This window comes from Peromyscus californicus, unplaced genomic scaffold, assembly GCF_007827085.1.
Source record: "Peromyscus californicus insignis strain IS unplaced genomic scaffold, ASM782708v3 Scaffold_7__1_contigs__length_154581171, whole genome shotgun sequence".
NCBI classification, from domain to species: domain Eukaryota; kingdom Metazoa; phylum Chordata; class Mammalia; order Rodentia; family Cricetidae; genus Peromyscus; species Peromyscus californicus.
Window position 1 is genome coordinate 135,584,698 of NW_026294595.1, and position 17,537 is coordinate 135,602,234.

Sequence of the window (17,537 nt, forward strand, 5' to 3'; positions counted from 1 at the left end):
CTTTCCTCATTAGCTACAAGGCTGAGAAGACTGATGGGCAGTTTCCTAGAAACCCTAACAGTGATCCTGGAAGAGAAACTGGAGTGGCAATGGCCAAAAAGACCTACACAGCCACCTGACAGTTCATGAGAAGGTGGAGGCTGCCTACTGCATTGCCAGTAAGTTTCTAAGAATGTGTTTGGAAACACCAAATCCTCATCTTGAGAAAGACTTCAGGTATCCAGGAGGTCTCAAAGGGGCAGTTATCATTTAGTGCCTATGAGAACTATCGGGAACATTATGCAGACAAGGCTTACCACAGGGAGTCCTGACTGCAGACTGGAGTCCAACTGAAGACTCAGCCTATTCTACTAGAGACGCTCCAAGACAGAACCTTCTCACCTAACTATGGCTACACAGCAGGTTGTCTGGAGACATACCCACAAAACCTTAGGAGATGAAAAATTACAGCACTACAATGCACACTCAACTAAGGCATGGAGGAAAGGTGTGCACATTTTGAGGTACATGATTTGGGGAAAGCAAACTATCTGTAATAATTACCAGTTAATGGAAAGTAAGAGCAAACTCTTAGGTGGTGTTTTACAAGTTAGGATGGGTTCTTGTTACCATTTTTCCAAGCTATTAAAAAGACGTTAGTTCTCTTTAACTTCTTGGTTAATGGAAAGAATTAAAGATTGCTGAGCACATCTTTACACCAAGATGGTAGTTACACACTATGAATAGAGTTCTTCAAATCCCCTTAGCATTCTGCACAATGATCTAAAACACAGCACTTGTTCTCATTCCCTAATTCCTCTACTCATGTAATAGGGGCACCTACTATGTGCTACACACTAGGGCAGACACAGGATTATTAAGAATAAATGAGAGGAGTCTAGGAAGAAAACTCAGCTGGTGCTGTGATTTGAATATGAAACACTCTCCATGGGCTCCTGTTTGAACACTTGGGTCTCTAGCTGGTGGTACCGTTCGAGGTTCTAGAACCTTTAGGAGGCAGAGCCTTGCTGAAGGAAGTATGTCATTAGGAGTGGGCTTTGACGTTTTATAGCCTAGGTCTCTACTTCCTGCTCTCTGTTTTTGCTTCCAATGTATGGATGAAATGTGATCGTTCTGCTTCCTGACTGCCAGTCCAGCCTCACACTCCAGCTGTCATGACCTACCTACCATGACGGACTGTATTCTCCAAAAAACTGTAAGCCTTTCTCCCAAGCTACTTTTTGTCAGGGTATTCTATTAGAGCAACAGAAAAGTAACTAATACAGTTGGAAAGAGTGCTTGTTGTAAGGGCACAAGGATATGCATTTGGATCTCTGACATCCATGTGAAAAATCAAACATGGCTATATATGTATGCAACTATAACCTCAGTGCTGGGGTGGTGGGGGAGAAAGGAAGGTTCCTGGGGCTTGCTGGCTATCGTCTAGATGAGATGTAAAAGCCGAGTGAGAGAAACTGTCTCAAGAGAATAGGTGTAGAGTGACAGAGAAGACACCCAACAACTTCCTTTGGCTTTGACATGTACCCAAGTGTGCATAACTGCACCCTCCACACTCGAATGAAAGGGATGGATGTAGTTCCACCTTAAGTACAAACAGCCAAGTGAAGAGGATAAAATTAAGTATATTCTTCGTGACTACAGTTACCCTTTAGAAGTTTCTCAGTAATATATTCACAATACTGTTATGAGTCACACATTCATTGGATCAAGACTCCAGGTGGGCAGCTGTGAGGTTCAGCTTTCTAAGAATTATAGGACAGAATTGTTAGGAGTTTGTAGGAATACGTATAGCCTAGTCAAGATTGCTTGAATCAGCTTTCTGGGTAACTGATCTGGAAGGGGTCAATTTTCTAAAACATACCATGCTTGAACACGCCAATGAGAAGGGACTTATCAGCTTCAGCATCCCACCAATCCACTGGGATCTCCACATAGTCAATGTCGGGCAGAGGCACATCCAGCTCCCTGTGGAAAGAAAAGTGTGGTGTCAGTGTTCTTTCCACCTAGACACAACACAAAAGCTACTGAACCAACCCTGGTATGAAGCCACATTCCTGACTGAATGCTTAAGTAACAATAAAGACAATCCAGAAGGCTGCAGCTCAGTATCTCTTATTGCTCACAAAGCTATTTAGGCAGAGGTTCTTGGTCCCAGACTCTACTTGAGACTCAGGAGAATCTACCATCAGCTGACTCTGGACTGTGTGTGTAAAGCAGTTCTGATATGTATCTTTAGTTAGGAACCAGAGCAAAAAGTCTTGGATATTGTGGTCATGGAAAGGCAACATTTCCCCCCAAATAATTGAATCCTTAATATTATCTAAAACATCTTGTCTCAGAGTTGACCTTGGTACAGTCTAAAGTATAAATAGGGCCTTTCAGAAAATAAGTGGTCTGTTAGGTCAAAACTGATCATACATTGCACTGTTCTAGCCAAAAGGATGAGCATAATGTTCAGGTGCACATGCCAGGACTGACAAGCCTGTTACCATCAGCCCCTCTGGGTTTCGGTCTATGTTCTGAGGAACACATGAACCCTGAGTTCACTGCCTTCATTCATCTGAAAAGTTTCCAGGGCTTGGATGGAGGAACATCTATCTACGTGGATAGCTCCTCCCTCCTCTTCCCACTGCCTGGGATGATTTCTCTGTAGAATTTGACAACAGTCCATTAGGATTTTTATTGTGACTGACATAAGCCTGACTATGCCTTGACAGGCCCAACTCCCTCTATGAGGCTAGTGTTCTCTGGCCTCAGCTTCCCAGAAGCCCATAGGTCTACCTACACAGTGCCAAAGGAGGAACGACCATTCTGGGATGGGTGATGTTTACACATTAAGCCTAAACAGGACCAATGACTGATTGAAAAGAAAGTGGAGCCCTTTCTTCTCTATCTACCTGTTTACTATCCGGGTAGCCATCTTGGGTAGGTGGAAACATGGGTCTCCTGAAACAACCGGCTGGATCTGGCCAGTCTATAAGCAGGCAGTTTACATATATTATTTAACTCTGAGAACTATGGATAATGTATTACCTGGCAGGAGTTCCCTCAAATGCTTTATCAGCTGCTTCTCCCAGTATTTCAGCTTTTAGGTAGTACAGCATCCGCACTCTCAGAAGCACCCTATGAAAGATAAACACATGAATACAATTCTGAAACCTAAGACTGAGAACACATTACCAAACTAAGATAGAAAAATTAATAAGCATTTCTGAGTAGTATGAAGGGGTACACCGGAATACACAGAAGAACAAGACACCAGGCTATCAATGCCAGACGTTAGTAGGATTACCCCTTTGCTATCCAAGAAAACAACCACTTTCCCAATTTCTTGCTAGACCATCCTATGAGCCATAAGTCAAGGCAGAGACAGTCAACGACACCTTCCTTACCTCCAATCTTTTTATTTGGCCACAAGGACCACAGAGGTAGAGCTCATTTACCAAGTTTACTAGTTACAAAAGAGTGAAATGTGTTTGAATGGTGATAATTTCAGGCAGTTTTACACATACACAGTGAGATAAATACTTAAAGGGCAAGTGTTTATTTTTCATGGCAGTTAAGTCTTTTTCTGAGGTCTTCATTCACTTTGACTCTGCAGAGGCTGCACTCAGGCTCCATGGCAATGTACCAGTTGTGTTTCAGACAAAGCAATTAAGTACCTGTTAGTCAACTACCACTACCCTGTATCATGCTATATGTTGTAAGGTATATAGCAAGGTAAACAAGTCAATCATGCTCTACAGGCACCTAAAAGTCCACTGTGAAATGAGAACAATCACAAAGAGCCAGAAAGAGAAACTGACAGCTGAGGCCCAGGCTAATATGCACAAACACAGGATGGAAGTATGGGGAGGTGCAATGGAGAACACCACTGCTAAAGAAATGGTTCAGATTCAAGCTAAGCAGCAAAGAGGACTGCAGGGAACACTTGTACTTCACTCGTAATACCAGTCAAGAGTGAAGGTTAGCCACTGAGGGAAAAGCCTATACACAGAGGCAGTACTTATAGAGGAACTGACTTCCAGACAACTTGTGTGACAAGAGGGATCACAAATATTGTGGACAACGTGCATCATTTTAAGGAAGAAAAAGCAGGTTATATATTTACATATGCTAGTATTACAGAGTGTCTCTGAAAAAGCAGGCTAACAGGCTGTCTCTGGGAAAGGAAATGGGGGAGCTAGAGATGGGAGGAAAAACTGTTTTTGACAAAAAAATTTTTATGTGCGTATGTGTGAACTATTCAAAAGAATGCAACTTAGAGGCTTCAAAATAAAGTATAATTCCTATTAGATCTGAGTAGAAAATGGCACTGTGGCCCAGCTCAGAAGCAGAGAGAGGATGCCCTGAGTGGTTCTTGAAGGTTGGGTTAGAAACCTCTGGGTACAGAATGTACTGTAGGAGTGAAGACTGCTGAAGGAAGTGGGGGGAGGGGCATGAAGAGAACACAGACACAGTTTATATCCCAAATTCTCTCTCCTCTTTCCAGGCCTTGCATGGAGTGTGAAAGGATCTCTCCGTGGGTATCCCAGAAATCTGGGCTCTTTTTGAGCAGGGCTAACTTTGGGAAACAGGAGAGGCTAACTCACTTGTTGCAATGCTGTTTGAGGTGTTTCTTGTATCCATCATCATGTAAGACCACCTCAGGGTTGCAGGTGGCTAGCCAGTCTGCATTCTTCAGTTCTGGGAGCAAGAGCTGGTTTTTTGTCTTTTTTCCTTTCCTCCCTCTGGGGACTGGGGCAGACAACCCTGAAATGGAGAGATAATGACATAGGATGAGCCAAAAGGGCTTTACCATGGGCATTAAATCTGGGCTGGGAGCAGAAAAAGCATGATGGGCCCTTGGTGACAAAATTCTTCCTCAAGGCCACAGAAAGTAAGGTGGTCAGGAAGATTTAATGAATGCCCTGTGAGACTCAGGGAGAAATAACCCAGCCTGTCCCTTTTGGGCTCTTGTGGTCTAGTAGGAAGAAGGAGGAGACTTGAAGGGAAGCTTTCGTTAAGGACAGAGAAATACAACACAAGACAAGTCATGCCAGATGTGACAAGTACAGAATGGTGAAATGAAAAAGGTGAGCCACAGAACATGAGATGGGAGTTCCCAGTTCAGGGTGATACCTGATGGACTCAGGTAGGTGAGCAAGACCACATGTAGGAAATGGCAAGAGCCCAATTGCCCTTCTAACAGAACAACACAGGCAACAATAACCCAAGAGGAGAACTCACAACAGAGCTATTTCACCTCTTACCTGAGTGGTTCTGGAGGGTCTGAGCTTGTCCGTCTTTGGAAGGTGTGATTAGTTCCCAAATAAAACTCTTGATCTTTTCATCTCCTTTGTAATGCTTGACACAGTATACCAACAGGGCCCGGCAAATCATTTCCATGTCCTTCTCATTCAGGTGCCACTTGAATCGCCCATGAGTCAGGATGTCCTTCCACCGGCCCCAGCTGATGGTAAGAATACAGAAGGTGTTGGAGGAAGAGCCAGACACACCCTCCACACAGCATGAATTAAAGAGACAAGATGCGCCTCATCCTCTAACAGGTGTTATCAGTTATTTCAAAAGCTTTGTCCTGAAAGGCCCATGACTTTGACTGCACGCCCCACTTGTCTCTAAGGTGTCCTACACAATGGATCATATGGCTGCTATTGTTAAGCTGTGATGGTCTAAATCACTGGAGGCAGAGAATAAGTTTGGAACTGAAAAAGTGCAGCTGTAGTAACCATTTCATAACCATGCCTTAACTGCAACATTTGTTGTACTGATTCCTTATAATACATTCCTGGATGGGAGAGGAAATCAGTACCAGGCAGCAAACTGGTATCAGAGATTTGCTGTGACATGTATTTGAGAGCATCACAGTATGTCTACACTATAGCAACACAGCACAATGATGAGGGGAATTCTGGTACAAAGCACAGCTTTCTTTTGCTCCTGCAGATCTCATTAGCTGGTACCCAGAGGGAGCTAGAAGCTCACTGAACAAATCTTAGGGACTTTAAAAAAAAAAGAAAGTGGGGAAATAACAGCAACCCCTTCCCACTAAGTAGAGCCAGTACCTACCCAAAGATGAGCAGGTTCTTCTCTACCCGGAAGCACTCGGCACGGAGGTAGCGCCTGGCTTTGTCATTGAGGCGCCTGGATCTTGTGGGCCTTTCATCTGAGTCACTGTCTAACTCTGAGAACTCCATAAGCTCATCCTCTTCAAACGAATTATAGTGTTTGGTCTGCTTCCTCACACGTGGCCGGTCAATCACTAGGCTTTCCTGGAAATGGAGATGACTGTGGGGAGGAGGTCCCTTTTCTCTTTACTCCTTACCATAGTGCACAGCGGCATCCTGATGCCATTCCTCAGGGCACATCTAAGGCAGAACCAGCCTGTCAGCCTCTGGCAGGGAAAGGTCTTTGCAGCACACCTGCTGTCTCTGAGACCACAGACAGGACACGCATAGGGGATTCTCAGGGACTTCAAGCTGTTGGTCCCCAGTGCTGTCCACCACCATCTGTCGTTTCTGCCATCATTCTAGCAAGCAAAGCCCCCAAGTGCCCAAAGCAGTAGTCTACTATTTCCAAGAAAGACTGGAGTGGGGAGCCCCAGCTGTTCTGCCTGGCATAGAGAGAGCAGTCTATGCTCTGGAGACAGGAGAGGTGAGAGGATTCCATCTGCTCAGCAACTTCCTGAAGAAAACACATCCTGCTGCTTTCATTATCCACCTCCTTTAGTGGTATCTACTAACCTTTTGCTAAAAGACAAAATTCCTCATTCAGGAATCTCATTTCAGTGGCTCCCCTGGCCATACTAATTGCTTCTTCTCTAGTCCCACTATTTTCTGTTTCTTATCCCTTCTTCCTACACTTCTTCCCAAGGCAGATGAAATCCCAACATTTCTCCACGCAGCCCAGACAGTGAATTTCTAGCAGCACCCTGCCTCAGTGACCTTGCTTCCTACTATGGAATGCTCCCATTGCTTTTGCTGCCCACAGGGTAGGAGTTTGTCCTCTCCTACCACTGTCCTGCCCACATAGCGGCTCCTTGATTAAGACACTCTTTATTGCACTTCAGGAACTATAGGAACTTAGCATCTTCTTAAAGGAGGAGAAACAACATTTCTAGTTGAAGAAAAGAAGCCAGGATAAGCAATCACCAACAGTTATAATAACTACAAAAGAATAGTTATGCGGATTCTCATTGACTTAGCTAAATTATAAGAAACTGTCTTAGATTTGTGGGCCACAGAGGTCAACCTACACTTGAAGAAGACAGGAAGAAAGGCTATGTACTCATTGTGAAGTGAGCCAACGGGGCCAGGGACAGAGAAAGAGAAGCTAGCATTTTATGGGTATCTCACAGCTGGCCAGGCACCAGAGCCAGTCACAAAATGACTAGGACTCTGTCACTGGGGCATCAACATTGCCTGTCCCACTTGTCTGGGGAAGGTCAAATGTGTTGCAGAAAGGCACAGTCTAGTTTTATTCTGGTACCCATGGTCTCTCTCATGTACAAAATGGAAAAATCTGAGACGCTGAAAAAAAAATGTAGGTAAAGCCAGTAGGTATTCCCTTTCCTTCTTCCTTTTGATCCCTAAGAGGTAAGGTTGCTTGTAGAGAGTATTGACCCTGGGATCGACCTATTTACAAGTTGCATCTCTAATTGCATTTATCTAACTTCTTGGGTGCCCCGCAGACAGTATTCCATTAGTCACTGTAAAGTTCTACCAGTTAACATTCATCAAGGGCTGTCTATGTGCCACCACTTTTTAAGTGTGTTACAACGCATTTCCTTTAAGAATCAAGACTCGGGAGTAAATAATGACCTGAGCCATGTACGCATGGCCCCATGCAATCCCAGTTAACTGTTCAGTGGAACAGAATAAGCAGTACCTTTTCATTATTTGCTTCAGTGTCTAATTCGGCTATTTTAGCCCATTTCTGCCAAAAATTAGGATCATCCAAGGAAATATCTGTTCTGTTTCCTGAAGCCACAAAACTAGCCTGTGAAGGAGACAAAAGTTAACAAACTGGATTTGAATAGAATACAAACAAAACTAATTTCAAATATACCAGAAACACAAAAGCCATCCATATCAAAATTAAAAACCCTAACAGTACTTCCAAAATCTCAAAACAATTCATTTTTTTCCTCCTTTTAAAGACTGAGTAAGGAAATCAAAATTTCAATCTACAGGCTCATTTTCCTGAAACTTAAGAATTTCAAAGTAAGAAGACAACCCCTTTAGATAACAGCAATGTAGCAATGTATTACCTGGTGTCTAGTTGTCTACAGGAGCAGTATTTATTTGCTCATTTAGTTTTTTGATACAAAGTATAACCAAGTACTAGACTGGCCTCAAACTTGCATTCCTCCTGCTTTATCAGCATATTGAAGGCTGGAATTACAGGTATGTACTTAAAACACACACATGCACACACACACACACACAAACATATATATATACATATATTATATTATATGTAAAAATATATTTAATACAGGATCTTACTATGTAGTACGGGCTAGCCTAGAACCTATGATCCTTAGCCTTCCAAGTACTGGGATGACAGTCATGCACCATAATGCTTGACTAACAGGTTATCTTCTTCCTTTCTCCCCCCACTCCCTCCCTCCCTTTGAGACAGGACCTCATGCACCTCGGGCTGGCTTCGAACTCATTATATACCGAAGGATGACCTTGAACTTCTTACCCTCCTGCTTCTATCTCCCCCACCCCCAGTGCTGGACTGCAGATCTACCATGCTCAGTTTTATGTGATGCCAGAAATTGAACCCAGGGCTTCATGCATGCCAAGCAAGTACTCTACCAACTGAGTTACATTTCCATCCACTAGGTCTGAAAAGGTTTATTTTCAGATTTTTTTTCTTAACCTTTAGTTTTATAGTAAGTATCTACTTTAAAAATGGCACTGGTGTGTGTGTGTGGGTTTGGGGGGGGCGGGGTATAAGGCGTAGTAGTGCACACCTTTAATCCCAGCACTTGGGAGGCAGAGTTCAAGGTCAGCTTAATATACATAGCAAGTTCCAGACCAGCAAGGGCTATATAGAGACTATGTCTCAAAAACCTGAACACAAAACAGCAACAAAACCCAAAGGAGGCACTGAGGCTGGGTAGAGGCTCAGAGGGTAAAGTGGTCGCTCTCGAAGTGTGGAGACTGGAATCTGCACCTGCATGTAAAAGCTGGGCAGGTGTGGCAGCCATGCATTATCCCAGCACTTGGGAGGCAAAGACAGGGCAAGACAACAGGATTAATTATCTGGAATCATCAAGTTCCAAGTCTAGGGAGAGATACAACCCCAACATAAATAAAGTAGAGAATGATCAAGGTAGACATCCATTACCAACTTTTGGTACAGAGACCCGCGTGTGCGCGCGCGCGCGCGCGCGCGCACACACACACACACACACACACACACTTTATGCCCTGCCCCATCTACAACCCTCCCTTTCCATTCCTCCTCCATCTCCATTCAGAAAGGGCAGGCCTCAAAGCATGGCATATCACGTTGAGGCAGGACCAAGCTCCTCCCTTTGTGTCAAGGCTGGGCTAGGTAATCCAGCATGGGGGCCAGGTTCCCAAAGTCAGATAAGAACCAGGGACAGGTGCTGATCTCACTGCTAGGAGCCTTACAAAGAGACCAAGCCACACAACTGTAACACACATGCAGAGGGCCTAGGTCGGTCCCATGGAAGCTCCCTAACTGTTGGTCCAGAGTCCATGAGCTCCAACAAGCTCAGATCAGCTGTTTCTGTGGGTTCCCCCTGACATGACCCTCCTGTCTCATACAATCTCTCCTCCCTTTCTTCAGCAAGACTCCTGGAGCTCAGCCCGATTTGGCTGCACACACACACACTTTGAACATGCATGCACCATACACGTTAAAGAATGGTACTGGATTGATATAAGGTGTTGAATGAAATGCAGATTACCTATACTTCCCCTACTGTGCACAAAATGTTCTCCTGAACAAGTCTTGACATGACATAGGAGACTGATCACAATAGGCCATAAAGCTCCCATAGGAATTAGCAGAACCTGCAGCCAGAGCAACCTAAGAGTAATCTGCAGAGTTCTAAACCCAGTGACCTGAACAACAGAGGAAGGTGGTCCTGAGGTGAGAAGCTGGGAATCTTAAAAACCAAAACCAAAACCAAAAAAAAACCCATTCCTGTGAAGTGAAAATACCTGCTTGAATTTGAGGAATGGAAATGCTTAAAGAAAACTTTACAAAAGCTTCAAGATGTTTTTGGGTATTGGAGCAGATCTTGTAAAGAGCAGACACAACAAAGTACAGACTAGTGTCTCCATGCCTGTGACCACCTGCTCCTCTGACAGTCTGTGACTCTCTCTAAGTGTCTACATCATCAAGAGATTGCATTTGGAGGAATAGCAGCCTCATTGATGAGCTAAAAGAAAACACAGCGATCCCTTCCCTTCCACCCAAATGACTATGGGGAAGAGGTCATGTACCTTGGCGAAAGTGGACCCTTTCCCTTCCGACTGAATGGTGATGGTGTGCGTTCTTCTTTGCAGAATCTGGTCTATGTCTTCTTCACAGAACTTAGAGCCTTCATCTTCCTCATCCATTAAAGCCCCATAAGCACCTTTCCGGAGCAAGTCCTCCACTTCCATTTTTGAGAGCTGCTGTACCTGAACAGGTCACCAAAGTGGAAAATGCACAGGAGAAAAACAGCCTCAAATGTGGCTCTCATGATTCAGGATATAGCTCCTCTACTAACTGCACACATCAAAAAGACAAACCAGAAATGACAGCTCTGATGAAGGTGCCCTGGCTACTTTGCAGGGGAGTCAGGCAGGCAACTGTCTACAGGGAGCTCTGCAGTAAAGCCTAACATTCTTCAGGACACTGGCTATCATCAAATGTCATAAGCCATTAAAGCTATGCACCATTGAAGAGGATATACTTAACATCTTATTTTAATATTTTAGTTTGAACTTATATCTTTAAAGCCTCCAGATGTACCACATAAGCTGAGAAAAATGATTTATTCATTATTAAATAAATACATTTGTATTGGAAATGATGTCATCCCTTAACTAAAAAAAAAAAGGATCCTGTGCCAAGTGTGATCTTTCAACCACTTGTTGAAAACAGGAAATGGAGTTCAAAACACCCTTTCCTGGTTCTAATTAACAATCTGGTTCTCTTTATTTCAATCACAAGAGGGAATTTCACAGCTCTCAGGAAGGGCAATTTGGAGTACGATGGTTAGTAACACACGCATAGTTAAGGATATAGAACATCTGGACTAAGGTTGTCATTCCATTTCTGATGCTCTAAGCCAGAGATGAAGGAGATATGCTGCTTTGTACTTATGAAATTTAAGAATCTTAGCAGTAATTCTTAACTCTCTCAAATCCGAACTCAAAATCATGTTGCCACTGTTTTTTTTGAGACTGGGTCTTAATGTACCCAGGCTGGCCTTGAAAATTCCATGTATAGCAGAGGCCGGCCCTGATCTCCTGATCCTCTTGCCACCACTTCCCAAGTGCTGAGATTATAAGAACGTGCTCTTATGCCCAACTAGAAAAAAAGACTGTTATACTTCAAGCTAATTTGTTCATTTATTATTTACTGAGTATCACACATTGAACACTTTTTAAAAAGATATTGTGCACTGTTTGGGTCATGGGAACACAGATAACACTGACTCCATTTCATCATCAAGAAGCTCAGTCAGTCTGGAGAGATGGCTCTGTGGTTAAGAGCACTTGCTGCTCTTACAGAGGCTTGGCTCCCTGCACCCACATGACAGCTCATAACTATTTGTAACTCCAGTTTTAGGAGATAGGACACCCTTTCCTGGACTCTGCAGCCACCAAGGTACACACAAGTACTCATACACAGAAAATAAAAAATAAGTAAATTAAAAAAAAAAGGGCAGTGCAAAGTTTGGGGTGTGAGATAAGGTAAGATAACAAATATGTAATTAAAATGTTGGGTCTTGGCTCATATAAATACAGTAAAGAATCTTAAACCTACCAGTTCTGATGGATGTGGTTAAAATTTATTGCAATGTTATTGCATGTTGGACAGACCTACCACACAACTGCTCCCAGACTGCCTTTATCCATTCAGAAAATACAGGGACTGCCTGTATTTCCTGCTATAAGAGTTACCTAACTATGCTGTGGAGGACTGAATTAAAAATGGTGAAAAGGACCCAGAAACAGCTCGGAAGGAAAAAAAGAATCCTGACAAGTGCTCCTTTTTTGTTTGTTTTTGAGACAGTCTCATTGTTCAGCCCTGACTGGTCTGGAACTCAGAGAGCCACCTGCCTGTTCTGGGACTAAAGGCACACGCTCCTCAATGCTCCAGGACAGGTACAATGTACTCACTCCATTGGTGCTGCCCTTTCTGTTGATGTCCTGAAGAATAGCCTTGTCCAGGCCTAGTTTCAGGCTGGCCTTGTCAAACATTTCCCGCTCATAGGAGTTTCGAGTGATCAGGCGATATACCTTCACAGCTTTGCTCTGGCCTATTCGATGACACCGGGCCTGAGCCTGGGAAGAAGGGTCATATACATTTTGTCGCCATGTATACTCACATTCGCACACAAACACAATGACATTAGCCCATGTGTGGAGTTACTCATTTCTTTACCAGCTGACTACCATGTGATGATCCAAAGCAATGGGAAGGACACAGCTGTCCTCCCCCTGGCTTGTAGTCGGGATGTAGGTGAAACTCACCCTCAGGAAATGCTACCTCTGGGAAATGCTTCAGAGGCAGCAGCACTTCCTCTATTTTAAATTTCACTACAAAAAATTTCAAACACAGACAAAACCACAGAGGACCTTTGTGGACAATCTTGCTTCTTTTCTACCACACACCTACTCTACATAATGGGCAGCAAATCTTAAGCAGAGTGCTCCTCATTTTTACGTATTTTAATATGGAATTCAAAAGGTAAAACATAACACTTCACCACTGCTATACTAACCCCCCCCCCACCCCCCCCACCCCCCCCCCACCCCCCCCGCAGCACTGGAGACTGAACAAAGGTCCAACAACATGGCAGGCAGTGTTCTATCTCTAAGCTGTATGTCTCCAAAAACAAAATAATCCCCACTATCAACCAGCCTTCTGGCCTTCCCACTCAGCTGTTAATGCAATGTGTCAGTCCTCTGTTTTCCCATCTTGCTTACTCTATTTGTGCTGTGTCTCAGTGGGTGTTTTTGCCCCTGTATTTCCTCTAAACTGGAGTTCTACCTTGTGATCTGATTGGGTTGTGATCTGATTAGATTAAGATCTGATTTTTGGCCAGGTATCTCACAGATGGGCTTTCAAATTCTGTCAAAAGGCACAGGTTTATCTGCCTGCCTCATACGGACTTGAAGACTGCTGTGTACATCCATTTCTTTATTGGGGTTACAGTCACCTTCATTAATATTTTGGTTACCCTAATATACTATTACTAAAGAAAAGTTAATCATTTGATTTTTTTCTCTTCATTTAATCAATTTCCAAAACAACATCCTCTAAAGTGACTAATAAGGTTTTTATTATCAGCTCTTTAAGGAACACAATAAAGCCATATGCTTCAATACAGTTGTTAGGCTTTACTGCACTGAGTCATATGGCCCACAGGAGCCTCTGCAGATTGATGGCTGGGCTTTTCAACACGGTCCAGTAGACTATGGAGATAAGACTCTACAGACTGACTCTGTGGCCTTAGAATGGAGGTGCATGTTTGTACACCTATGTTAAAAGAACACAAATAGCTGCATATTTATGCCTACACATTGTACCAAAGACCCAGTGTCTTTAATAGTCCCCTTGCTTTTAACATGTTCGTCTTTTTAGTATTTCCTGTATAAAATTAGATTCACCTATTCTTTAAAAAGGAATCCTGTTGTTTTTTCTTCAACAAGGTTTGCCCACTCCTGCAATCAAGCAGAGAAGGGTGTCATTGACAGGGACCAGGAGGGATAGTCATGCCACATGTAGGAAGCTAGCAGGCACCCCTGCAGACCCGAGTGCTTTTTTTGTTTTGACAGAGGTGAACTCGAGCAGTGAGGATGTGCCCTGGCTCTCAAATGAGTGAAGACAGTGGCAGAAGAAAACAGCAGCCTCAGAGTCCTGCTTCTGTCTCATTGTCTTACTGTGACCCCAGCATCTGGAACAGAATAGCAAGCAGTAGGACTGATGGCTCAAATGCCAGGCTGTTAAAGGAGGCTGTCTGGGGGAGAGGAAAAAGGGTCGAGTCTAAGTAGAGATTCTTGTTATTTTGTTTTTGTTTTTTGAGACAGGGTCTCACTACATATCCCTGGCTGTCCTGGAACTCACTCTGTAGACCAGGCTGGCCTCCAACTCACAGAGATCTGCCTGCCTCTGCCTCCCAAGTGCTGGGATTAAAGGTGTGTGACACAACCATCTGGCTAAGTAGAGATTCTTAAGTCTGCCTATCAGGGAATCACCCTGGTTAGAATCAGAACTTTCCCCTAATTCTATGGCTGAAAACGACACCAGAATCCTTTAGCAGTGTTCAAGTGGCAAGACAGCAGAAGCCCACCAAACACAAAGACCAGTTTCACACCGTGATGGCTAATACTGGTTGTCAATTTCATTACATCTAGAATTAACTAAAACTCAAGCTGCGAGGCATGCTTATAAAATGTTTTCTTAATTGGATCATTTGAGGTGAAAGACTCACCCTAAAACTGGGTATCCTATATAAAAGGACATGGAAGAAGAGAGCTTTTGCTCACCCCTGCTGCAAGTTAACTTCTCATGTTACTTAATACTGACTTTATTAATTCAGTTCCTTTAGAGAACACTGACTAATATGCCTGTCTATCTATTACAGTCCAGAAAAATACTACTATTACAACACACAGACAGCACTAACTATTGAAAAAGCATTTAAGTATTTTTAATGAGAATTTTTTTTCAGTGGTGTGTGTGTGTGTGTGTGTGTGTGTGTGTGTGTGTGTGTGTGTGTGTGTGTGATAAATCCAAAACACACTGTTCTCCATGTAAGGAAAATAACACTTGAGCTGGGTAGTCACACATGGCTGTAATTTCAGCTACTGCAAGTTCAAGGCCAACCTAGGCAACTTAGTAAGATCCTGACTTGAAATAAGAATTAAAAAGAGCTAGTGATGGATTCAGCCATAAAATGCATGTATAGCATGCATAAGGATAATATCATAGCACACACACATACACATATACACCTTTTAAGAGACTCCTACTGCGATTGTAACATCATCTGAACATCAAAATGAAGATACTAATGAATTATAACCCACTGAATTAAAGAGGCCACAAGTGCATACTGATACAAATAAATCAAGAAAAAAGGAAAGCCTCTAGAGCAGTAAGTCAACTAACAAACATGCATAAAGTCACTGGTTCAGGTAAAGATAACTAACAGAAGTCAATACCACAAGTCAAACTTTGGCAGGAACAGGCACTGTCCCAGTGTATTTCTCTAAAATTACTTACAAATTCCAAAGACAAAAATAGCTGCTTCTGAGTAGGGAAACCAAAGTGATCAAAATGAACATGACCAGACAAATGAAGACCATGCTTTTGTGTTTCTGATATCTGAGAAGGATGCATCAATTCAGTAGGGGTACCAAATCTGAATTCATTCCTGGGCAGGCAGACAATCCAAATTAGAAGCAGTCTACAGACAGCTATCACACAGAAAAAACTTCAAAGAAAAAGAGAAACTTGAGGAGATAACCCAGATTAAAGGAGGCTAAAGAGTAAATGTAATTGTTGATCCTGGATTGGATCCTGGATTAGGAGACTGATAGTTACAGAAGAGCAGGAAAGAAATGAAATATCATTTCAATATGGACTAGATGATTAAAGAGTAATGCTCTTATTTTCTGATTTTCTGATAAAAGAGAAGGCCCTCACACATATGGAATAGAGACTCAAAGTATTAAGAAAGTAAAAGGGTCTGCGCCCCTAACTTATTATCAATTGAAATGTGTGTCTCAGAGAAAACTGAAAAACAGGCAAAAATGATAAAGTAAATGGGACAAAATGCAAACCTAGTTGTGAAATCTGAATAAAAGTCTATCAGAATTGAAAATAAAAAGTATATAAAATAAAAAATGAATAAACATATATACAGAGAATTTCTTACTGGGGGCTATGCTGTTTACTTAATACAGAGAGACCCAATTGCTCACTTTGTTTTTGAATTTTCAGAGTTGACTTTTCAGGGGCTGTGGCACCACATATATGTGAGCCCAGCTCTTAGGAGGCAAAGACTGGAGGATTATGAATTCAAAGCCAATCCTTGCTCCACAGAGAATCTGAAGCCAGACTGCGGTATAGGAGACTTTGCCCAACCAACTAACCAACCTGATGGGAAGGATAGAACTAAACTAAGAAACTCTAGAAAATAACATTTTTGTTTATATACTATAATATTACAAATGAAATAACCTACTCTATATTAATTAATTTTTTGAGCAAACTTTTTTTTTTTTTTATAAAATGTTGGTCAGTAATCCTGATACTATTTGAATTTTATGCTAGACATGAGTGAATAAATATGCTGCTGTGATGTGACCAAGATGTCTGTTTGCCAGAGAAAGAAGATAAGGCCACAAAGAGCCTCACAATGGGCTGGAATCAGAAACCTCATTATGGATGGATATCTATAGTATAAATAGTGTGTGTGGCATAAGTGCTTGTGTTTATGTATGTATCTACTTCCTAGTTCTGTCTGCCCAGAGGGTCTAGCATTGGCTATATCGAATAGCCAGATCTAGCTTTCTGTTTTTATTTATTTACGTATTTGAGACAGGTCTCATATAATCCAGGCTGGTGTCAAACCTACTATGCAGTTCAAGCCCTGAACTCCCGATTTTCTGTCTCCAACTCCCAAGTGCCAAGATTATAGGTACACGGCATTATGTTTGACTTCAGATCTTGATCACTAAGCACTTTCCTCAAATAAAAAGAAAAGGGATCTGTGGAGAAATAGCCAATTCCAAGACCCTGTTAGGAAAAAATGTTAACATGAATCTGAATATCTTGTCCAAAAAATTAAAAAGTGCTCAGATGATATGAGTGGGATAAAACAGTGAGACAAACAGTGAGAATAGTGTAGTATCAAATAAAACAGACAGGTGTATTAACACATGCCTGTAGCCCTAGCTACTCAGGAGGCTGAAACAAGATTCTCCGAGCCTAGGAGCTGTAGGTCACCTTGGCCAACGCAGCAAGACCCCAACATAAAACAAAACAAACCATCACCAACAAAATAAAAAACACAAATATCCATGAATCCCTAACTAAATAAATGGGACAAAAGTAACTATTATTCCCACTCAAAAAATACAGAAGAAATGATGGCTACAAAAATTATCATTAGTCAAAAATTATGGTAATACCAACAGAGGGCAAGTCTGTTGATGGATGTTAACATCAATGGAGAAAGTATGAGAATCAGTGTATTTGTAAGACTCCAAAATATCTACTGATGAGATAACCAACTAATCTAAGTAAGTAAAAATTATTTTATA

The 17,537-nt window shown here is 42.4% G+C and overlaps 1 protein-coding gene across 4 annotated transcripts in view; it reads right to left on the reverse strand.

The window, feature by feature from the left end:
• Chd6 (chromodomain helicase DNA binding protein 6) overlaps positions 1–17,537 on the reverse strand; it is a 194,458-nt gene that overhangs the window by 41,209 nt on the left and 135,712 nt on the right. For all 4 annotated transcript variants that reach the window (XM_052725063.1, XM_052725060.1, XM_052725062.1 and 1 more), the window contains exons 18-25: positions 12,381–12,545; positions 10,491–10,670; positions 7,888–7,998; positions 6,070–6,272; positions 5,253–5,452; positions 4,593–4,752; positions 3,034–3,123; positions 1,862–1,965 (exon numbers count right to left, since the gene is read on the reverse strand). In XM_052725063.1, coding sequence (XP_052581023.1) covers positions 1,862–1,965; positions 3,034–3,123; positions 4,593–4,752; positions 5,253–5,452; positions 6,070–6,272; positions 7,888–7,998; positions 10,491–10,670; positions 12,381–12,545 — 1,213 coding nt within the window. The remainder of the gene's footprint in view (positions 1–1,861; positions 1,966–3,033; positions 3,124–4,592; positions 4,753–5,252; positions 5,453–6,069; positions 6,273–7,887; positions 7,999–10,490; positions 10,671–12,380; positions 12,546–17,537) is intronic.